The sequence below is a fragment of the Zalophus californianus genome, chromosome 5 (assembly GCF_009762305.2).
Source record: "Zalophus californianus isolate mZalCal1 chromosome 5, mZalCal1.pri.v2, whole genome shotgun sequence".
Taxonomy (NCBI): domain Eukaryota; kingdom Metazoa; phylum Chordata; class Mammalia; order Carnivora; family Otariidae; genus Zalophus; species Zalophus californianus.
In genome coordinates this window covers 94,261,608-94,279,959 of record NC_045599.1, presented here as the reverse complement: position 1 = coordinate 94,279,959, position 18,352 = coordinate 94,261,608, and the positions used below count along the sequence as shown (strand labels likewise).

Here is an 18,352-nt window from a genome sequence, read left to right as displayed (position 1 = left end):
GAACATTGTGCCATATTTGCTGCTGGGAGAGGGAGTTGGGGTTGTCAATCTCTGGAAAATGAGCCATTAGGCTCCCTTCTCAAAGGGTCCTTCTGCAGGAAACTCAGATGAAACTGTTCTACTAGTCTTACCTCCTTGGAGAACCATCCAGTTGTCTGCCCTACCCCACTGAACCTGTGAGCAATGGGACTGAGGTTTCTCCAGACCCTAGCACAGATGCTGGCACACAATAGGTGATCTGTGTTTGTTGAATGAATAAATAGATGGATTTAGATAACCCAGAATACTCTTTCTAGCTCAGCATTTTAAAGCAGGAAAACATAGAGTCAATATAACCTTGGGTCACCTAATTTCTATGGATTTCTTCAGTTTTACTTCCTATAAAATACATACAATAATAATTTGCTGTTACCTCATGGGACTGTTTGATGATTAAATGAGATAATGTAGGGGGGCGCCTGAGTGGCTCAGTCGTTAATCATCTAACTCTTGGTTTCAGATCAGGTCATGATCTCAGGGTCATGGATCGAGTCCTGCGTGGAGCCGAACATCAGACTTCATACTCAGTGGGAAGTCTGCTTGGGATTCTCTCTCTCCCTCCCCCTCTGCCCTTCCCCCCACTAACATTCTCTCTCTCTCTCTCTCAAATCAATAAATAAATCTTTAAATAAATAAATAAATGAGATAATGTATATAGTACTACTAACTACCCTTACTTGAATATTCCCTCTATTCCCATGCTGTATTAGCCTTCAGATAATGCATTTAAAATGATAAACACAGTGGTATTTAACAAATATTTTTTTTCTTCCCCCAGAACTACATTACAGTTTAAATGTTGAAGTTAAAGCTAATTTGTGGAAGGGATGGGTGGATGGGTGGCTTCCATCTAGTAGTGGCTTCCAACAGCAGGGGATAGAATGGGTGTGGGGGGTACCACTGGCTCAGCAGATGTTTATACCATTTTAGAATAACTACCTTGGACTTCAGAGAGTTCCTGGGTATGAAGGTTTGGCTTTAATTAAAGTCTCAGCACAGTGTTAAATGCCATTTTATTTTCGTTCATAATTAACACTAATGAGATGAGTGGATCACAAACAGCACACATTCTGAGAAAGTGAAAAACAACATCCGAGCTTGGTGGTTTCCATTTTTGCTTTTCTCCCTCCCATGCTCTGTTCAATTAAAAGTTTTGAGAAAATATTGCAACTACACTCCTTGTCTTATGGTAATGAAGCATATTAATTTGAATGTGATGAATACAATATTCCACTGACTTTTTTATTCCCTTATCTACAATAGTTTAAAATAATGGGCCAATTAAATCAGGAGAAAAGAATGCAAGGTTTGCCTCAGGCTCCAATTCAGCAACCAAAGAACTGAAAGAACAAAATTCTGTAAAGTGTCTGGGTCAGACTCCATCCCCTTGGCTATAGCTGAGAGACACTAACTCATAATGACCAATGTGGACCAGGGAAGCAAGTACTGTATTCAGAATCAAGAGGCCAGGTTCTAGATACTTCTCCAACTGTTGTCTCAGTGAATATTTGTTAGATGGATGAATGGATGGATGATGGATGGGTTAAAATGGATGGATGGATGGAATGGAAAGATGAAATGAGATGACAACCCAGGTCCCATTCTTCCAAGATAGAAAAGTAAGTCTAGCCTGGAGTTGGCTTGATCCTTCTAAGACCTAAAAGTCAAAGGCAAAACTTAGAGATGAAGTTCAGGTCTCTGACCTCTTTACCTTAGATGCATAAACTATAAATCATCCTGAGTTCAGGGAGGACAGCCCTTGGGACCTTAACTCTAAAGTAGAGGCCCCCACATCAGCAAACCCCAGTATGAGTTTCTGCGTTGGAAGAGGGACATCCTGGAGCAGGACTATGACCCTGACATATGATCCAAGTGTCTCTATGAGGACTTCTAGAAGATATCCCCCCTCATTGTGGTGCTTCAGTCATTAAGTCCACCTTGCCACTGTCCTCTTAAGCAGTCTATAGTTATATACCCCACAATATCTGTGTACTTTGTCATCTTCTGATCCGTTCTCTGCACTGCAAGCATTTTAAAACACTCAACTCTCTCTCTCTCTCTCTCTCACACACACACACACACACACACACACACTTATGAGGTTATTTCTAACTTAAAACTCATTGTTCCCCGGTCAGACAAATCCTTAACATGGTCTACAAGACTCTACTTGGCCTGACCCCTAAATGCCTCCCAGTCTATCTTTCATCACACCCCTTCCACCCATGTCCATTCCCTGGGCTCCTGCATTGGCCTTAAGTCAGTTCCCAGACACCTCTTCAGCATTTGGGCTCCCACTCACCTCAGGACCTTAGCACATGCTTTCACTTATTCCTTAAATGCTCTTGTCCATGTTAATACCTACTCATCTTTCAGGTCTTAGCTCAAGCATCACTTCCTCAAAGAAGGCATTCCTGATGATACTCCCTACACCAATTTCAGAATGTGTTGTGTTCTGTGTTTATCTTGTCATAACTGAGTATTTTTCCCTTATAGCACTTATCACAGTTTATAATTATATGCTTATGCTATTATTTGAGTCTTATACCTCTACCTTATTAGGTCATTAACACTGTAACCATTGATTCATCGTATCCCTAGTGTTTAACACACTGCCTGTCTCATAATAGATGCTCAATAAGTATTTGTTGAATGAATGAATGAATACATAAATGCCTAATTCAAGAGCTTTGGCTCTTTCTAGTCCACTAACTGCTTCCAAAGTTTGGGATTTCTTAATTTCTTAAAGCACTTACTTGCACTAGAGCCTTATGCTAGGAACTTAAACAACTGAGATCTACCCTTGTTCTCATGTAGTCCACAGTGTGACAAGAAACAGATACATAAATACATAATGACAATACAGGGTGTCCAGTGCTATAATCCATGTTAAGTGCCAGTTTTCATGGAAGCAGGGAAGAAACGCTCCTGTTCCCCTCCCCTGGGGAGGCTTCCCAAAAGAGATCTTTTCTAAGCCGAGTCTTCAAGGAAAAGGTGTTGGCCAAGGCAATAAGAATGGAGGTAGAATTGGAGGTGAAATGACCAGTAGGTAGGAAGACTCATGAGTCAGAGCCTGGCACTGGACGAGATAAGTCCCAGGGATGACAGCACCCCAGGGGGAGAGGCAAGGCTGTGGGAGGTGAGGCTGGGAGGTGAGGAGGGCCATGGCACTGAGGACCTTCAGTAATAGTCAAAGATGGCCAAGGGCACTGCGTGGAGTGGAGAGACATGTGATTTGGAGAGCTCTGGAAGCGCTCTGGAGAAGAGGTGCTTATACTTCAAGTGAGAGACTTCCTCCTCTGAAGAAAGGGAGACTCAGTCCCAGGGCTGTCAATCAAACTCTTTTCTAGAATCCGAACTTTCTTTCCCAAAGGGTGCTCAATGTGGCTAACCTTGCTTATTCATTGCAGGGAGAATTAATTTCAGGGAGGGGGGGAATTAAAAAAAAATACAAGATTAAGCAGTGTAATCAGCTGCTGCAGAGAGTTGGAAATGCAATAAATAATAATAGCATTGAGAGCTGTTTTTAATAACTCACCAGTATAATTTAGCCCCAGCTTCTTGGAGCATATGTAAAATATGTCATAATGTGTATAATGGCAAATGCCTCATTGCCAGTCTCTAAAGACAAATGTCTTCCCAGGAGGAAAGGGGGTGGGACGGGGAACGGAGGAGAAATTGGAGGACATGATTGCAAATAGGGTGTAGGAAGGCAAGCATCGTTCATCCTGACACGACTAATTTGAAATTTGTGATCCTTTGCAGATGCAATAGGTTTCAGTTGGTTTGTCTTCGAGGATGGGGCACGTTAACAGCAATGACATGGTAAAGGAGATAGTCATAATTTGTAAGAGACTGAGTTGTTTTCATATTCTGCAGAATCACCGTTTGCATGTGGTCTGTGTTATAATTACAGATCATCTTTGTCTGTCTACTCCAGCAGGTCCCCAGGGCACTGAAGTCTTGGCAGCATTTGTTTGACTTAGTTGAGTTACTAAATATTCATGAAACCATTAAAATGTGTTATTTAAAAGTATTTGATGAAGCCTCACTTTTAGTAATTCATATGGGCTGTACCCCCTCTCCCAAAGTCCAAGTTAGTGGGATGGGGCTAGGAGTTCTCCCCTCCTGGGGAGCCAACATGGTACAATTAAAATGAGGTGGACTTTGGAGTCAGACAGACCTGAGTTCAAGTTCTAGTTCTACCACTTACTAGCTGTGACCTTTTGCAACTTATTCAAACTCTGAGTCTCCATTCCTAATCTATTAAATGAGTGATGATGATGATGATGACAGCTAATATTTGTGGATCACCCATTGCATTTTCTCCGTCACAGTACCACTGTGGTGTAGGTACTGGTATGATCCCCATCTTACAGGTGAGGAGCCTGAAGCTTGGAGCAGTCGAGTAACTTTCACAAAGCACAGGGCTAGCAAATACTGTTCAGAAACCCAACAGTGGGTCCCTCTGAGCTCAGAGTCCATGCTATTAAGTGTGCTGTGTGATCCCTATATACTAAGTTCTACAACTGGAGAAGATGAGATACAGTATGTATAAGGTATAGCTCCTGGTGCAGGTAAACACTTTGTAAATGTCTCTTGCATTGAAGAACTAGATTTCTCTTCCTTTCATGTGTCCTCTCTGGAAAATACAACATCTGTGTCTTTGTCAAAGCTTTATTAATGTCCTTGCCATTCTAGGCCCTTGTCTGAGTCACTGAGCACCCCTCCCAGGCCTCAGGTTTTTTAATCTATAAAATGGGGGTATGTGGGAGTTCTACTGAAATCTTCTTTCCAGTTCACTCCCCATATCATCAAACAAGAGTCACTGCCTTGGCCACTGCTCCCAGTAGGAATGTGTCCTCCCCTCAGGTGTTATAGGGTTGAGATGGTTGAGATGGTTTGAAACCATCCTTGTATTCATGGCCAACAGGGGTGTCCTGGGACTCGGGAAACACTATTGTCTTCATTTGACAGTTGCAAGAATGAAGACTCAGCAAAGTCAAGTTATTTGAAAGTCATCCAGCCAGTGAGTGTCAGAGACATGAATAGACTCAGGTCTGCCTTCAAATCCCATGTCCTTGGCAGGCTGCCTTCCTACAGTAGTAACTCTCACCATTACAACTGAGAGCTAATTAGCAATGCAAGAAATTAAAGCAAGAGATTTCCCCCAAAAAACACATGATTGACAAACAAATACATGCTCTGCACTCAGAGAAAGGAGAGCAGGCTGGAGGAGTGTGGGGCATCAGGCCTTCTGCTGAGCCCTGACAGGTTGGCTTTTGTTGGCAGAGAAAAGAAGAGAGAACATTCCATGTGGGGAAATACACAAGGGAATGGGCAGAAGGCAGTACAAGTCAAGTTCTGCAGGCCAGGAGGCAATGTCAAATGCATCCTGTTTGGAACATAGCTGGTTGGAACTGGTGCCCCATCTGTGATTCTATTTGTAAGGACAGTCCCTGGACCGGAGATTCCTTGGTGGCTGAGATAGATCTTAGTGATGGATCCCCAGTGCCTGGGGCATAGTAGACAGGAAACATGATATTGGAGGGAGGGAGAGAGGAAGGTAGGAAGGCAGGAAGGAAGAAAGCACTGAAGCTGAAGGAAAGGAGTGAAGGAAGGAAAGAAGGAAGGAAACAATGTATGTAGCGAATTGGAATTTCTGTTGAAATTCCAACAGAGCCTGGATCCATCCTGAGAAAGCAAACGAGGTAGAAATTGAAACATGTCAGTGGATATCTAAATGCCATATCTCACTGACTTTATTTGCAAATGAATTTCCACCAACAGCAGTTAAGTTTTGCTCAAGTCAACAATTTGCGCTGGCAATTGACACAAACATTGGGCACTCATTAATAAATGTGCTCATTACTCTTCCCTGCTGGGTGATGTGAACTCCTTGTGTTCTGGCCTATTATAAGCAAAGAGACCTATATCTCTACCTCCTCAGCCTGGGACCGTGGTAGGCGAGGGCAGAATGTAGAAGGAACCTGCAGGCTGAAAGCTTGGGGTGTGGGGAGAGAGGGGTCCTGAAGTTCATCTGAAAGAACATAAAATTCTTGAAGCAGAGTTCAGGATCCTCCCAAAATGGATCTCCTAAGGGTGTTTGGGATGGTTCTTCCTGAGGGTTTTCTAAAATCCAAGAGGAAAAACCAGAAAGCTTTCCTCCATTGTCTCCCTTGCCCCCAGACTCCACGGAGCTGGTGATGAATCAAAATCAAACAAGTGTGGCTTTGAGAATTGACTACTGAAGGGCGGAAGCCTGGGGCGGAGAACCAGCCCAGTTGGATTCCACAGGAAGCTCCTTGAAGCCGGACACCTCTTCCCAAAGATACACGTATAAGAGACAGGCTTCCAGGTAGATGCGTTGAGGTTTTTTACATTTCAGCATCTGCCCCATCCCCATACACCCATAAATATCCCATCAGGGGCACTAATGACCAGCAAAGAAGTAAAATCATTGTTGGGACCAAATGAGACGAAATGTGTAGAATATCTAACCCAGTGGGGACAGGGGTGGCTATTGACACCATAGTTATTCCTAGAGAGAGAAGCAAAGGGCCTGAGGGAAAGAACTGAGCAGAAACAGGAAAGTTGGAGACCAGGACCAACTCCAAACCCATCCCTGACCACCCACCACTCCTCACCAGCAAAACCTCAGCCTTCGGTAGCCAGAGAATGCCCTGAATGAAAGGATACAGAGACCTGAACTCCAGGCCTGCCTCTGCCACCAACTAGCTGTGTCACCTCCTGGGAGATACCCAACCCTATCTGAGCTTCCTCTGGAAGTGGTACCAGTGAGCGCCTAACTGGTTGCTGTGATAATTCAGATAAAGGAGAAACCTACGGGAAAGTCCAGCACAATGCCAGACCAAGAAAATGCTAATAGCACTTATTTCCCACTCTTTGCCCCTGTTTTCTTATCTGCAGAATGGAAATAATGCTGCACCCTAACTTAAAGTTAGGGCATAATATTTTTCAACAAATATGTGTTGAGAAACTACAGTATGCAGAGTGATTGAAAAGGTTAAACAGAATTTGCAAAGTAAAAATCCTAGAGGACTTTTTAGACATTGTGAACTTCCTAGTGGGAAAGGCTTTTCTTTTTATCTATGCACAGTGTCTAACACATGCCCAATAAATATCAGAGAAAGAAGGAGAGGGAGGAAAAGAGGGAAGGGAAGAAGGGAAGGAAGGGAGGGAGGGAGGGAGAAAGAGAGAGAGGGAAGGAGGAAGATGTCATTACTTTACTATTGTACAGTTAACATCATCATTATAAAACTAATTTAAACAAACTCAACCAGTGCCCCCAAAAGGGCTCCAAGATAAGGGCTAGGATAAAGAACACAGAAATAATTTTCCCATTTTGACCAGTGATGGGAATAGTAATGATTTTTCTCTCTGAACCATAACCATCCTGCAGTTAAATTATTTGCTTTCTGGTAGAATCAAGAGCTCAAAGATGGTGCTCTGAGGAATTCTTTCATTTCTTTCCCACCTTTTAAAGAAAAGAAAACTCCAAATGCAATTATTGGCATTATTTTTATACCAACTGCAGCAGAACCTTCTGGAAGATGAGGCTCCTACCAAATTAGTTTATCCAAATGAGATTTAGACAGTAACTTACCAGGAGACCACTCAGAAACCCACATACCACCAGTAAGCCCTTCTGTGTCCAGTGAATGTGGACATAGCTTTGCATATCTGGTTTTGGTTAACTACTCGAACTACTCCAATCTTGTGGGACGCTACACCACAGGACACCTCTGTTTACTTCAGGTTACACAGCAGTAGGCAAACTGAGAGTGGCAGAAGTAGCTCACTAAAATAGAGTTTTATTTTCTGACTGCTGGGGGTTGACATGCAAGTGAAATTTAAGCAGCAACAAATACTCACCTGAAACCATTGTCTGGAAGGAAGATTTGTGGCTAGAAAACTGAAGTGCAAGCACTCAGAAATTCCCACAGGAAGTCTGATTCCCCTACCTTAAATAGTATTCCTTCCTCTCCCCAGATTCAAACCTCCCAAACTGTGGAGGTTTGACTATGACTTCTCCATCAGACCTAACTAATATATTATCTCCTGGAGCATATGGATAATAATGATAATGATACTAATATAGTTCTTTCTGTGCTTAATTACTAATTGATTTCAGTCTTTACAACTCTCTTTAGTAGGTACTATGATTATCTCTGTTTTACAGGTGAGAAAACTTGGGCACAGAGAAGTTAAGTAACTCACCAATAGTCACAGAGCTTAATAAAAAGCAGAGTTAAGAGTCACTGCAGGCAGTCTGGTCCTGGAGGCTATGCTCCGAATCTCTGTGTTACAGTCTCACTCACTGGGTGTCAGAGCCTGTGTTAAGAGGTTATAACATTATCTCATTTCATTATTGCAATAATCCTAGGATATGGGTACCAATATTATTCCCATTTTACAGACGAGGAAACTGACTCCGGAAGTTTAAATTATTTGTCCCAGGTCACATAGCTAGGAGTTGGCAGAGCTAAAATTCTAACCCAGTGATTCTGTGAACCCATGGTTGTTTGGCAGAAACTAGGGGCCATGGACTGAATATCTGTGTTTACCCAAAATTCATATGCTGATGCCCTAATTCCAAATATGATGGTATTTGGAGGTGGTAATTAGGTTTACATGAGGTCATGAGGATCAAGATTTCATGATGGGATTAGTGACCTTATAAGAAGAGGAAGAGACTAGAGCTCTCTCTCTACCATGTGAGGACAAGAAGGCAACCATCTACAAGTCAGAAAGAGGGCTCTCACCAGATCACAACCACACTAGTACCCTGATCTCAGACCTCCCAGCTTCCAGAACAATAAGAAAAAAGCATCTGTTGTTCAAGCCACCCAGTCTAAGGTATATTATTACAGTAGCCTGAGCTGACTAAGACACTAGGCATTTGTGAGTGTGACCATCTTGGTCCCCAAGATTCTTAAGGAACCTTGAAGTCCATGGCCAGTATTCATGTGTCAGGATGTAATGGTCTGAATTGGAATCCAGTCTTCTGTGGTGTCTGGGTCAGAACAAAAGTCAGGTATCTGGTACATGAGGTCAATTCACCACCCACCCGCCCCCACCCTCCCTCAACACCCCTGCTTTAGCCCCACCCCTGCCATCCACACCCAAGGAGAAAGTCTCTGAATGATTAAACCTTTATTTCTTTATGGCAAACAGTCCAGCACAGGGGTAAAATAAAGTCTGCCAGTGCTGACAAAGAATTGAAGAGGGCCACCAAAGTGAAGATTCTTGGCCAAAAAATAGTAAATCAGGACAAACTAGTGAGAGAAGTACCCAGTTCTGTGTAGGCTCACACCTACAAAGCAGACACATTCACCTTATAATCTATGTGGAAATAAGACAAAGCAATTTGTGAAGTGGACTCCACAAGTCCTCCAGTTGGGGCAAAAATTTCTCATCAAGTGAAAGATGGAACTCCAATAAAAATTTAAAAGGAAGTTAAACGTAGAGGAGGGAAGAGCTATGCAGATGCCACGTGATGCTGGATGGAAATGGAATGTGAGATATAGGCAGGCTCTCTAATAAACAATTCATGGATCTCTCACAAATACGAAACCGCAGATACATCATTTATTAGCTGGACATGTGGGAGAGTATGGACTTTGGAGGCAGGTAGATCCGGACCTGACACTCAGACACCCACTACCTATGAGACCTGAATTTACTGCTGATCTTCTTAGAGATGAACGTGGCAATACCCCCAAAGATATGCTGTGAGAATATGGGGAAATGGCCTGTGTAAAGCACCCTACAATTGCTAAAAAACAGTAGCTCAGTTTGTCCAGTTGACATTGAGATAAGTCATCTGAGAGGCAGATGTCCTTAAAGCTAGGGTTCAGAGATAATCAGAAGGGGACGAGGATTTGAGGCCAGTGTTCTTGGAAGAATTTAAGTCCTTGGGGCGCCTGGGTAGCTTAGTCAGTTGAGCGTCCGCCTCTTGATTTTGGCTGGGGTCTTGATCTCAGGGTCATGAGTTCGAGCCCCAGGTTGGGCTCTACGCTGGGCGTGGAGCCTACTTAAAAGAAAAATAAAAAGAATGTAAATACTTACATGGTGACAACAGGCAGAAAGAAAGTGGGAGCCACTACTTTTTCTCATGTCATTCGTTTCCAGAAATTCCAGAAAGCAGCAAGGGATGAAGTCTAGCTCCTGGCACCTGAACTTGCATCTAACAGATGCTCAGTAATCCATGTCAGTGGAACTGAACTGGGAATGCTGTGTGTGAGGTAAAATAAGGCAAAAGGTGAAAAATGTGGGAAAGAACCCTGGCTGAGATCAGCGCCATCTGTCCCGAGCTGACATCTGAAACAATGATTATGCATAAGCTTGCAAAAGGGGAGAATGCAGAGGGAAGAGAGAGCGACAGCACCAGTCTTAAAAGGCAGAAAACTGTTGGAAAGGAAGCAAGAGAGAGGGAGTAAGAAGCAGGCAGAAACCAGGAGAGGTACAGGCTAGAGAAGTCATGAGAACAAAGTATTGACTTACCAGAAGTCTCTTTGCTCCTAATTTAGTTCCTCATGTCTGGCTATGCTAATGCCTAAAATTCCACTAAGCCCATTGGGTTAAGTATTATAATCACTAGGGCTCCAGAAGAGAGGCAAGAAAGTCAGGCAAACCTCTGGGCAGGTGAATTTGTCAGGTTTCCTTCTGGGCAGGTGGGGTCTGGAATGGCAAAGCGGTGAAAGTGATGTTTCCCGCCCTCACGCCCACCGCTCTTCCTCCCCCTGCCCATCTCCCTAGTGTAAATACTCCTACTGTGGCTGACCAAACCACCGAAGATTTAACAACTGCCTTGCTGATTCCCTAAAAATTTAACCATCAGCTTTCACAAGCTGGAACGGGCTGACTCTGGATACCATTGCCCAGGCACAAATGAGACGGAAGATTGATACATAGAACCAAGAAGGAAAGCGCAGAGCAGAGAAGACGAGAGTTTGCTGAGCCTCGGTCTGATATGTAGAGTATCTTCCCCTTTCACAAAGAAGGAAAGGAAGGAGAGAGGACCATTCACATTTAGTTACTCTTGTTGAAAATACATTATATCCGTGGGAGAACATTTCAAAAATGGGCCTCCCTCTGACCCAGGCCCTCAGGTCTCTTCTCCAGAGGCAACTAAAATTCTCAATTACCAGTGTATCCTTCTGAAACTATGTTATGTATATGCTCACAGATGGTGTATGTATGACCCTTTTCAAAATTAAAATGACAATATACTAAAGGGCGCCTGGATGGCTCAGTCGGTTAAGCAACTGTCTTCGGCTTGGGTCATGATCCCGGGGTCCTGGGATCAAGCCCCACGGCAGGCTCTCTGCTCAGCGGGGAGTCTGCTTCTCCCGCTCCCTCTGCTGCTCCCCCTGCTTGTGCTCTCCTGCTCTTTCTCTGTCAAATAAATAAAATCTTTAAAAAAAATAAAATGAAATAAAATAAAATGGCAATATACAACAACTTACTTTTTTCCTTTAATAATATATTTTCAGCGTTCTAAGATACAGGAATGTGTTATATATTTGTAATGGCTTGTAGTATACACTATAATTTATTTAACCAGTTTCCTCAGTGATAAGCATATAGGTTTTTTCTGTCTTCTGCTGTTACAAATGATGTGATGAATATCCTTTTACATATATATATATATATATATATATATATAATTTAAGTATCCCCTTAAGTGAAATTCCAGGATCAAAGTGTATATACACTTTTTATTTCTGATGGGTTTTTCCCTCCTAAGCGGATTGCGAATTTACACCCACACCAGGTCATGAGAGTATCTTCCCCCCCCACACACACACACACATTGTTGCCCACATGGTGTATTCTCCGAATCTGAGGCCAGCATTTGCTAAGTACAAACTCTGCTCTCACACCTGGCGTAGGCTCTCTTATTTGAGGAAGGCTTATTCCTAGAAGAGGAAACTGGGCCTTATGAAGATCAAGGAACTTTCCCAAGGGTAGGTCTCTGTGATGGAAGCCCCAGTCTTCCTTCTTCTCCATGTTGGCCGCCCTTCCCCACCAGGCTCACTGTTGACCATCTGATGTAGGGAGAGTGTGATGCCCCCCACAGAGCCCAGAAGCTTAGGACACACCTATAACCCACACCGTTGCTTCCCCATCCTTTGCTTTCTTTCTAGGAGTTTTGCTCAATCAGTTTTGCTTTTAGTAATTTCTTCTACTGATATATAAAACCTTCCCAAACACAAATATAACTGTAGACTCAGCCCAGTTTACAATTACTTTTTTGGTGTTCCAGTTTCCAAGGGCAGTTTGTGATGTCAAAACAGGGACCACCTATACTCCAGAATAAGCTTGATTGGTTTTTACTGGAGAAATACAGGCAAATTGTTGTCCTTTTGAAAAATAGCCTTACCCTCTAAGCCTGTTGCAGATCGAAAGCAGTTAAGTCTTTTCCCTTATGTCTTGAAATAGTCTACGTTCACACACATTCCCTCCGAGTTCCGAAGAGGATATGCCATGAGACGCTGCCGGTTATGGTTACACTCAGGCAGCAGATGTGCAGGGGTTGGTGAAGTCTCTGGGGAGATTGCCTTCAGAGAAGAGGAAGTAAAAGCAAAGATTACTATGAAACCACGTAGAGATTGCCGGCTAAGAGGAGGAGAAAGGTGGAGGGAGCAGGGAGGAGTGGAAGGGAGGGAGGGAGGGAATGCGGAAGACAGACTGGTGAAAATCAACCATGCACTTAGGAGAACAGCGGAAAGAACGGCTTGGAAGACCAGCTTGAAATGCCTGCTGGCGTCCCGCGGGATGGTGCGCCAGCGTCCGGGCAGGATGTGGGCGGAGGGCGAGTCCGAGGGGCTCCAAACATTGGGAATAGTGGTGGTCCTGTGCTCCTCTCTGAAACTTTTGCACTACCTCGGGCTGATTGACTTGTCAGACGGTAAGCGAACTCTTGCGCTTCCCTGTTTTTTTAAGAATGTGTTTTTCAGCTTAGGTTGTTATGAGTTTAGAAAACGCACGCAAAGTAGCGCGGAGACCCGAGAGCTCTGCAGAGGCCCTGCTAAATCCCAGCGGTGTTGATCCCTCGCCTTCCTCAGACCGCCCCAGTGATGCGCTGTCCACCGTGCCTGGAGAGTTGGAGAACTGGGAAGGGGTTAGATCTTCCCTTCCTGCCCTGTGTGCATGTGGGTCTTGGTGGATTACTAGCTGTGTGAGACTAGCACAAAACATCACAATCCTCTCTCCAAATGTCTGATAGCTATGTTGTTGGTAGAAGCCGATGACTCTTAGAAGTCATTATGTTGATTAACTTTAAGAAGTAGGTGGGAAGATTATGGTGTTAAAACCTTTGTAAAATGCTAATCACAGTGCCGGACAATTAGAAGACATTTAGAAAATGTCAGTTCCTTTTCCCAGCTCTTCACCCCCAACCCTCATAAGAATCCTTACCTTAAAACCACCTTATTAGCTGTGATTTCACCTTCCACTCCTTAGTGAGAAAGTAGCCAAAAATTTGGGTTAACCCATGCTGTTTATGACTAGAAAGTTAGCGGTTTGGTTTCCAAAGTTAAAGAGGTTCAAGAAGTGAGTATTTTCTTCCTCCTTATGGAGATTTTGTCCCAAATAGGACATAGTTTGTTTATATAATTTTTGTCACATAAAATTAGACTTCTGGAGAGATTCCAATTCTGATGAGCAATGCATTAAACAGAACCAGTCTCCAACAATATATATTCAATGTACATACAATGTGTATTCAATGTATATTCTTCCATACTGGGTAGTGTAGACAGAATTTCTCTTCCAAGAGGCATCACAAGCCATAACTGTACATAATAATGAAATACATTTGTAGACAAAGGACTAGCTGAAGTACTAACCAAGGCTGAGATAGAATAGAGACTGAATGTGGGATGATGTGGTTGGGTGAGCTCTGGACTAGGAGTCAAGAGACCTGGTTTCTATTAACGATTGCTCTCTATTTAATCAGTCAAGTCATTTTTTATTTGGATCTCAGTTTCCTTATGAGAATATTGATGATTTTCAGACTCTGCTTCATGGAATTCTGGAGTACCTGAATATTTCCTTGTTCACAGTTTCACAGTAAGGCAAACTCTGGACCCTTCATCCCTGCTTCAACAAAACCAGGTTCCCTTTATCTTTCCTATATGCCGGGCCTGTACGTGAGAGTTTGTCAAGCTTCAGCTAAAATTTAGTGAATCCATGATTCTATGATTCCATGATTATGTTTCCCTGAGATTTTGGAAGCTGAAGCACACTCAGAAAACTTTTTTTTCTTGAAAACCACCTGAAATCTAACAATCTGGAAGAATAGTTCTTTGTGCACAAAGGAACTCTTCCAGGCCCTTAGTCCCTTATATGTGCTCCTCACGAACCCTAGACTCAGCCTGCCAGTCCATAACAATTGAGCAAAACCCCTGGCTCTCCACTAGATCCCCGAAACATGTTTCATCCATGTTCTGAGCTTCAAAGGAGATACCCACTGAAATGACAAATTAATGTAAGAGAAAGTTCCAGAGAAACTTCCTTATAAGGTTAAAGGTGTGGCGGAAAATATTACCCTGTTCTTCCTTTCCATATCCAAACATGCTCATCTCTCTTCTCCTGCTTCAGCTTCTCAAGATTATAGCTTTTGGTTTTATTAACACAGAAGATATCAGTTACTCATCTAATGTTATAGTAATGAGGGGATTAGGGTAAAATGTAGAGAACATATGTTTAAGACCGCCTCCAGGAACCCTTGGTGAAGGAAGGGATTAACATTTATTCAGCACCTACAATGTCCTAGGCATAGTGCCAGGTGCTCCTATATACATGAGCTAATGTGAGCCTCAAAATAACACTCCAAAGAAAAAAAAATTAAATAGCAGTGGAAAGTGGATATCATTGTTCTTGTTTTTAATTTTTTTAAGATTTTATTTATTTGAGAGAGAGAGCACAAGAAGGGGAGAGGGGGAGAGGGAGAGGGAGACAGAAAAGCAGTCTCCCAACTGAGCAGGGAGCCTCAACCCAGGGCCCCGAGATCAGGACCTGAGCCGAAGGCAGATGCTTAACAGATTGAGCCACCCAGGGGCCCCTCATTGTTCCTTTTACATAAAGAAGAAGACAAGTTTAGAGAAACTACATAAAATTTCCCCAAAAACACAAGCAATAGCAGGGTAGAGATATTTGTCTCTAAAACTGTACCCATTATCCTGTATACCAAGTGGCTCAATGAGGAAGATGGAGTCTGTGGTCTGTCATTAAGTCTATATCACACAGGCTGTTATGCTAGAGCCTTTCCCATATGGTCCAAAATGCCATTTTTAATGTGTATGTGACATCTGAAATTCTGTTCACCCATTTGAGTCCCAAAAGGAGAATATCACTTCCTATTAAGTACACAGGGACCAATGTGATGCAATCATTCTAAAGAGAGCAGGAGAGCAACTCTGAAGAACCTATCAGTAGTCTTTCTTATGTGCTTCATCTTATTCTTATTTTATTTTTCAGTAGTAATTTTAGAATGGTATCGATTTGGGGCCTAGAATCAAAAGAGCTGGGTTCTGATCTTGGATGTGCCATTTATCAGTGTCATGCCCTTGGGCAAGTCCCTTTTCTTCCCTAGCTTTCACTTTCCTTATTTGTCAAAATGGAGACATGAGGGTGATGGTTGTACTAATTTCCTAGGATGAGTGTAACAAATTACTTCAGATCGGATGGCTCAAAATAACAGAAATTTCTTCTTTCACAGTTCTGGAGGCTAGAAACCCAAAAGCAAGGAATTGGCAGGACTGTTCCCTTTAAGCCTCTAGAGGAGAATCCCTCCTTGCCTCTTGCAGTTTCTGGTAACCCCAGGTGTTCCCAGGCTTGTGGCAGCGTCACTGCAATCTGTCTCCATGTGCACATGGTATCTTCTCCCTGTGTGTCTCATCTTCACTCCGTCCTTCCCTCTTCCTACAAGACACCAGCCATGTCGTATTAGGGCCACCTTAATGACCTCATCTTAACTGCCAATCAGTCGGACTCATCACCCTTTCTATAGAAAGGACAGGACTTAGTGCCTGTCTAGTACTTTGTAGCTTAGGAACCCATTGTCCTTTGAGTGTTGCACTTGGACAGCAGAGAAATCTTGTCATATATGGAATCTTATATTACTATTGAACTAATTCTGTATTTTTTAAAAAAGTGAAGTTCTGGGGCTTTGACTTCAAGGCCACATGGGTAGAAAGGTGAGGATAGCAGGGGCTGCAGAGAGGAGAAGACCGAGCAGGGGCTGCAGAGAGGAGAAGACCGGGCAGGGGCATGGGGTGGCAGACAAGTAACATCCCCCAGAAAGTTCAGAGACCATTACCAGTGAATGCCTTGTCTCTCCCTCTCCTGCTGCTCACTGGGCCAGCCTGAGGCAGGCTCCCCCTCACCAGATGGGAGTCCTCTCTTCCCAAAGCACCATGACCACTGGCACTGCTACAGCAACTCCAGAAAACTCACTATTCCAGGGCCAAGCATTGACTGTGGTGGTGAGGTACGCACCAGTGTTTCTCAGAGTGGGTTCTCCTGCTGCCATGTCATCCACCTGTCTCAACATAGGTTATAAACACTAGTTTTGCTAGCATAGACATAGATTGTTTACAGAATCAAGGATGTCACAGGCTATACAAACCACCACCGAAAATAATAGCAATAGTAATAACTTCACAGACTCAGGGAAACCATGAGAATCCAGGTGTGTTTATTGGGGTCTTTAGAAAGAGTCAACTTCCCATGCATTCTAAAATATGTCAAACATGTATTATTACTCCGGAGATTTTTGATGGTAAAAGATTTGAAATATGGTTCGTATGAAGCTGACTACGCACACATAGCCCGCTTTAACTATTTCTTATGGACTTAGTGCCCGTCTAGTACTTTGTAGCTTAGGAACCCATTGTCCTTTGAGTGTTGCACTTGGACAGCAGAGAAATCTTGTCATATATGGAAACTTATATTACTATTGAACTAATTATGTATTATTTAAAAAGTGAAGTTCTGGGGCTTTGACTTCAAGGCCACATGGGTAGAAAGTAACAATTTCAGGACTCAATTCAAGTCTTCTGAGTCCCACTACAGAGGACTTTCTCTTGTCCAAATGCAGCAAAACTGTGCTGGAGCATTGGGAACATCACTGTTTCTACTCATCAAATGTTTGTTATCACTCCTCTTGGTAAAGTACTCATAACCCAGTCCAGTTAGGTTGTCATGGGCTGAGTCATGGCCATCCAAAGAACCTATGAATGTTCTAATCCCTAGAACCTGTGAATGTCACCTCACAAGGAAAAAGGTTCTTTGCAGGTGTGATTAACTTAAGGATCTTGAGATGAGATTATCCTTAATTATCCATGTGGGTTGTATATGCCGTCCTAAGTCCTATATGTCATCATAAAAGAGAGTCAGGCAGAGATCAGACACAGACAGAAGAGGAGAGGGTGATGTGAAGCTGGAGCAGAGACAGGAGGGAGGGCCGCAAGGCAAAGAGCGCTGGCAGCCACCGGAAGTTGGAAGAGGTAAGGAATGGATTCTCCCCAGAGCCTTTAAAAGGAGCATGGCCTTGCTGACATCTCTAGATATAGACCCAGGGTTCATATACCCTCCCACCACTGAGTAAACAGAAGAACCCAAGTAGATTACGCTTCCACAGCCTTAGCCCCAAACCTCTCTCTTCTTTTTCTTCTTTTTTTAATTTTTTATTGTTATGTTAATCACCATATATTACATCATTAGTTTTTGGTGCAGTGTTCCATGATTCATTGTTTGTTCATAACACCCAGTGCTCCATGCAGAACGTGCCCTCCTCAATACCCATCACCAGGCTAACCCATCCCCCTACCCCCCTCCCCTCTAGAACCCTCAGTTTGTTTTTCAGAGTCCATCATCTCTCATGGTTCGTCTCCCCCTCTGACATACTCCCCTTTTCTTCCTCTCCTGTTATCTTCTTCTTTTTCTTTTTTCTTAAAATATGTTGCATTATTTGTTTCAGAAGTACAGATCTGTGATTCAACAGTCTTGCACAATTCACAGTGCTCACCGTAGCACATACCCTCCCCAATATCTATCACCCAGCCACCCCATCCCTCCCACCCCCAACCACTCCAGTAACACTCAGTTGTTTCCTGAGATTAAGAATTCCTCATATCAGTGAGGTCATGTGATACATGTCTTTCTCTGATTGACTTATTTCACTCAGCCTGGTCAATTTTTTTAAATGTCTTTTCCTATCCAAGATGATGGACGCTGAGAAAAAGTGAGGGCCACATCTAAATCAAAGCAACTGCATGTG

The 18,352-nt window shown here is 43.2% G+C and overlaps 1 protein-coding gene across 4 annotated transcripts in view; it reads left to right on the top strand.

The window, feature by feature from the left end:
- Positions 1-18,352, top strand: part of KCNIP1 (potassium voltage-gated channel interacting protein 1) — a 205,466-nt gene that overhangs the window by 146,908 nt on the left and 40,206 nt on the right. For 2 of the 4 annotated variants that reach the window (XM_027606966.2, XM_027606970.1), the window contains exon 1: positions 12,774-12,976. The exons of the other annotated variants lie outside the window; for them this stretch is intronic. In XM_027606966.2, the coding sequence (XP_027462767.1) occupies positions 12,844-12,976 (133 nt within the window). In that variant the 5' untranslated portion in view covers positions 12,774-12,843. Of the gene's footprint in view, positions 1-12,773; positions 12,977-18,352 lie in introns of those variants that run through there. 4 annotated transcript variants of the gene reach the window in all.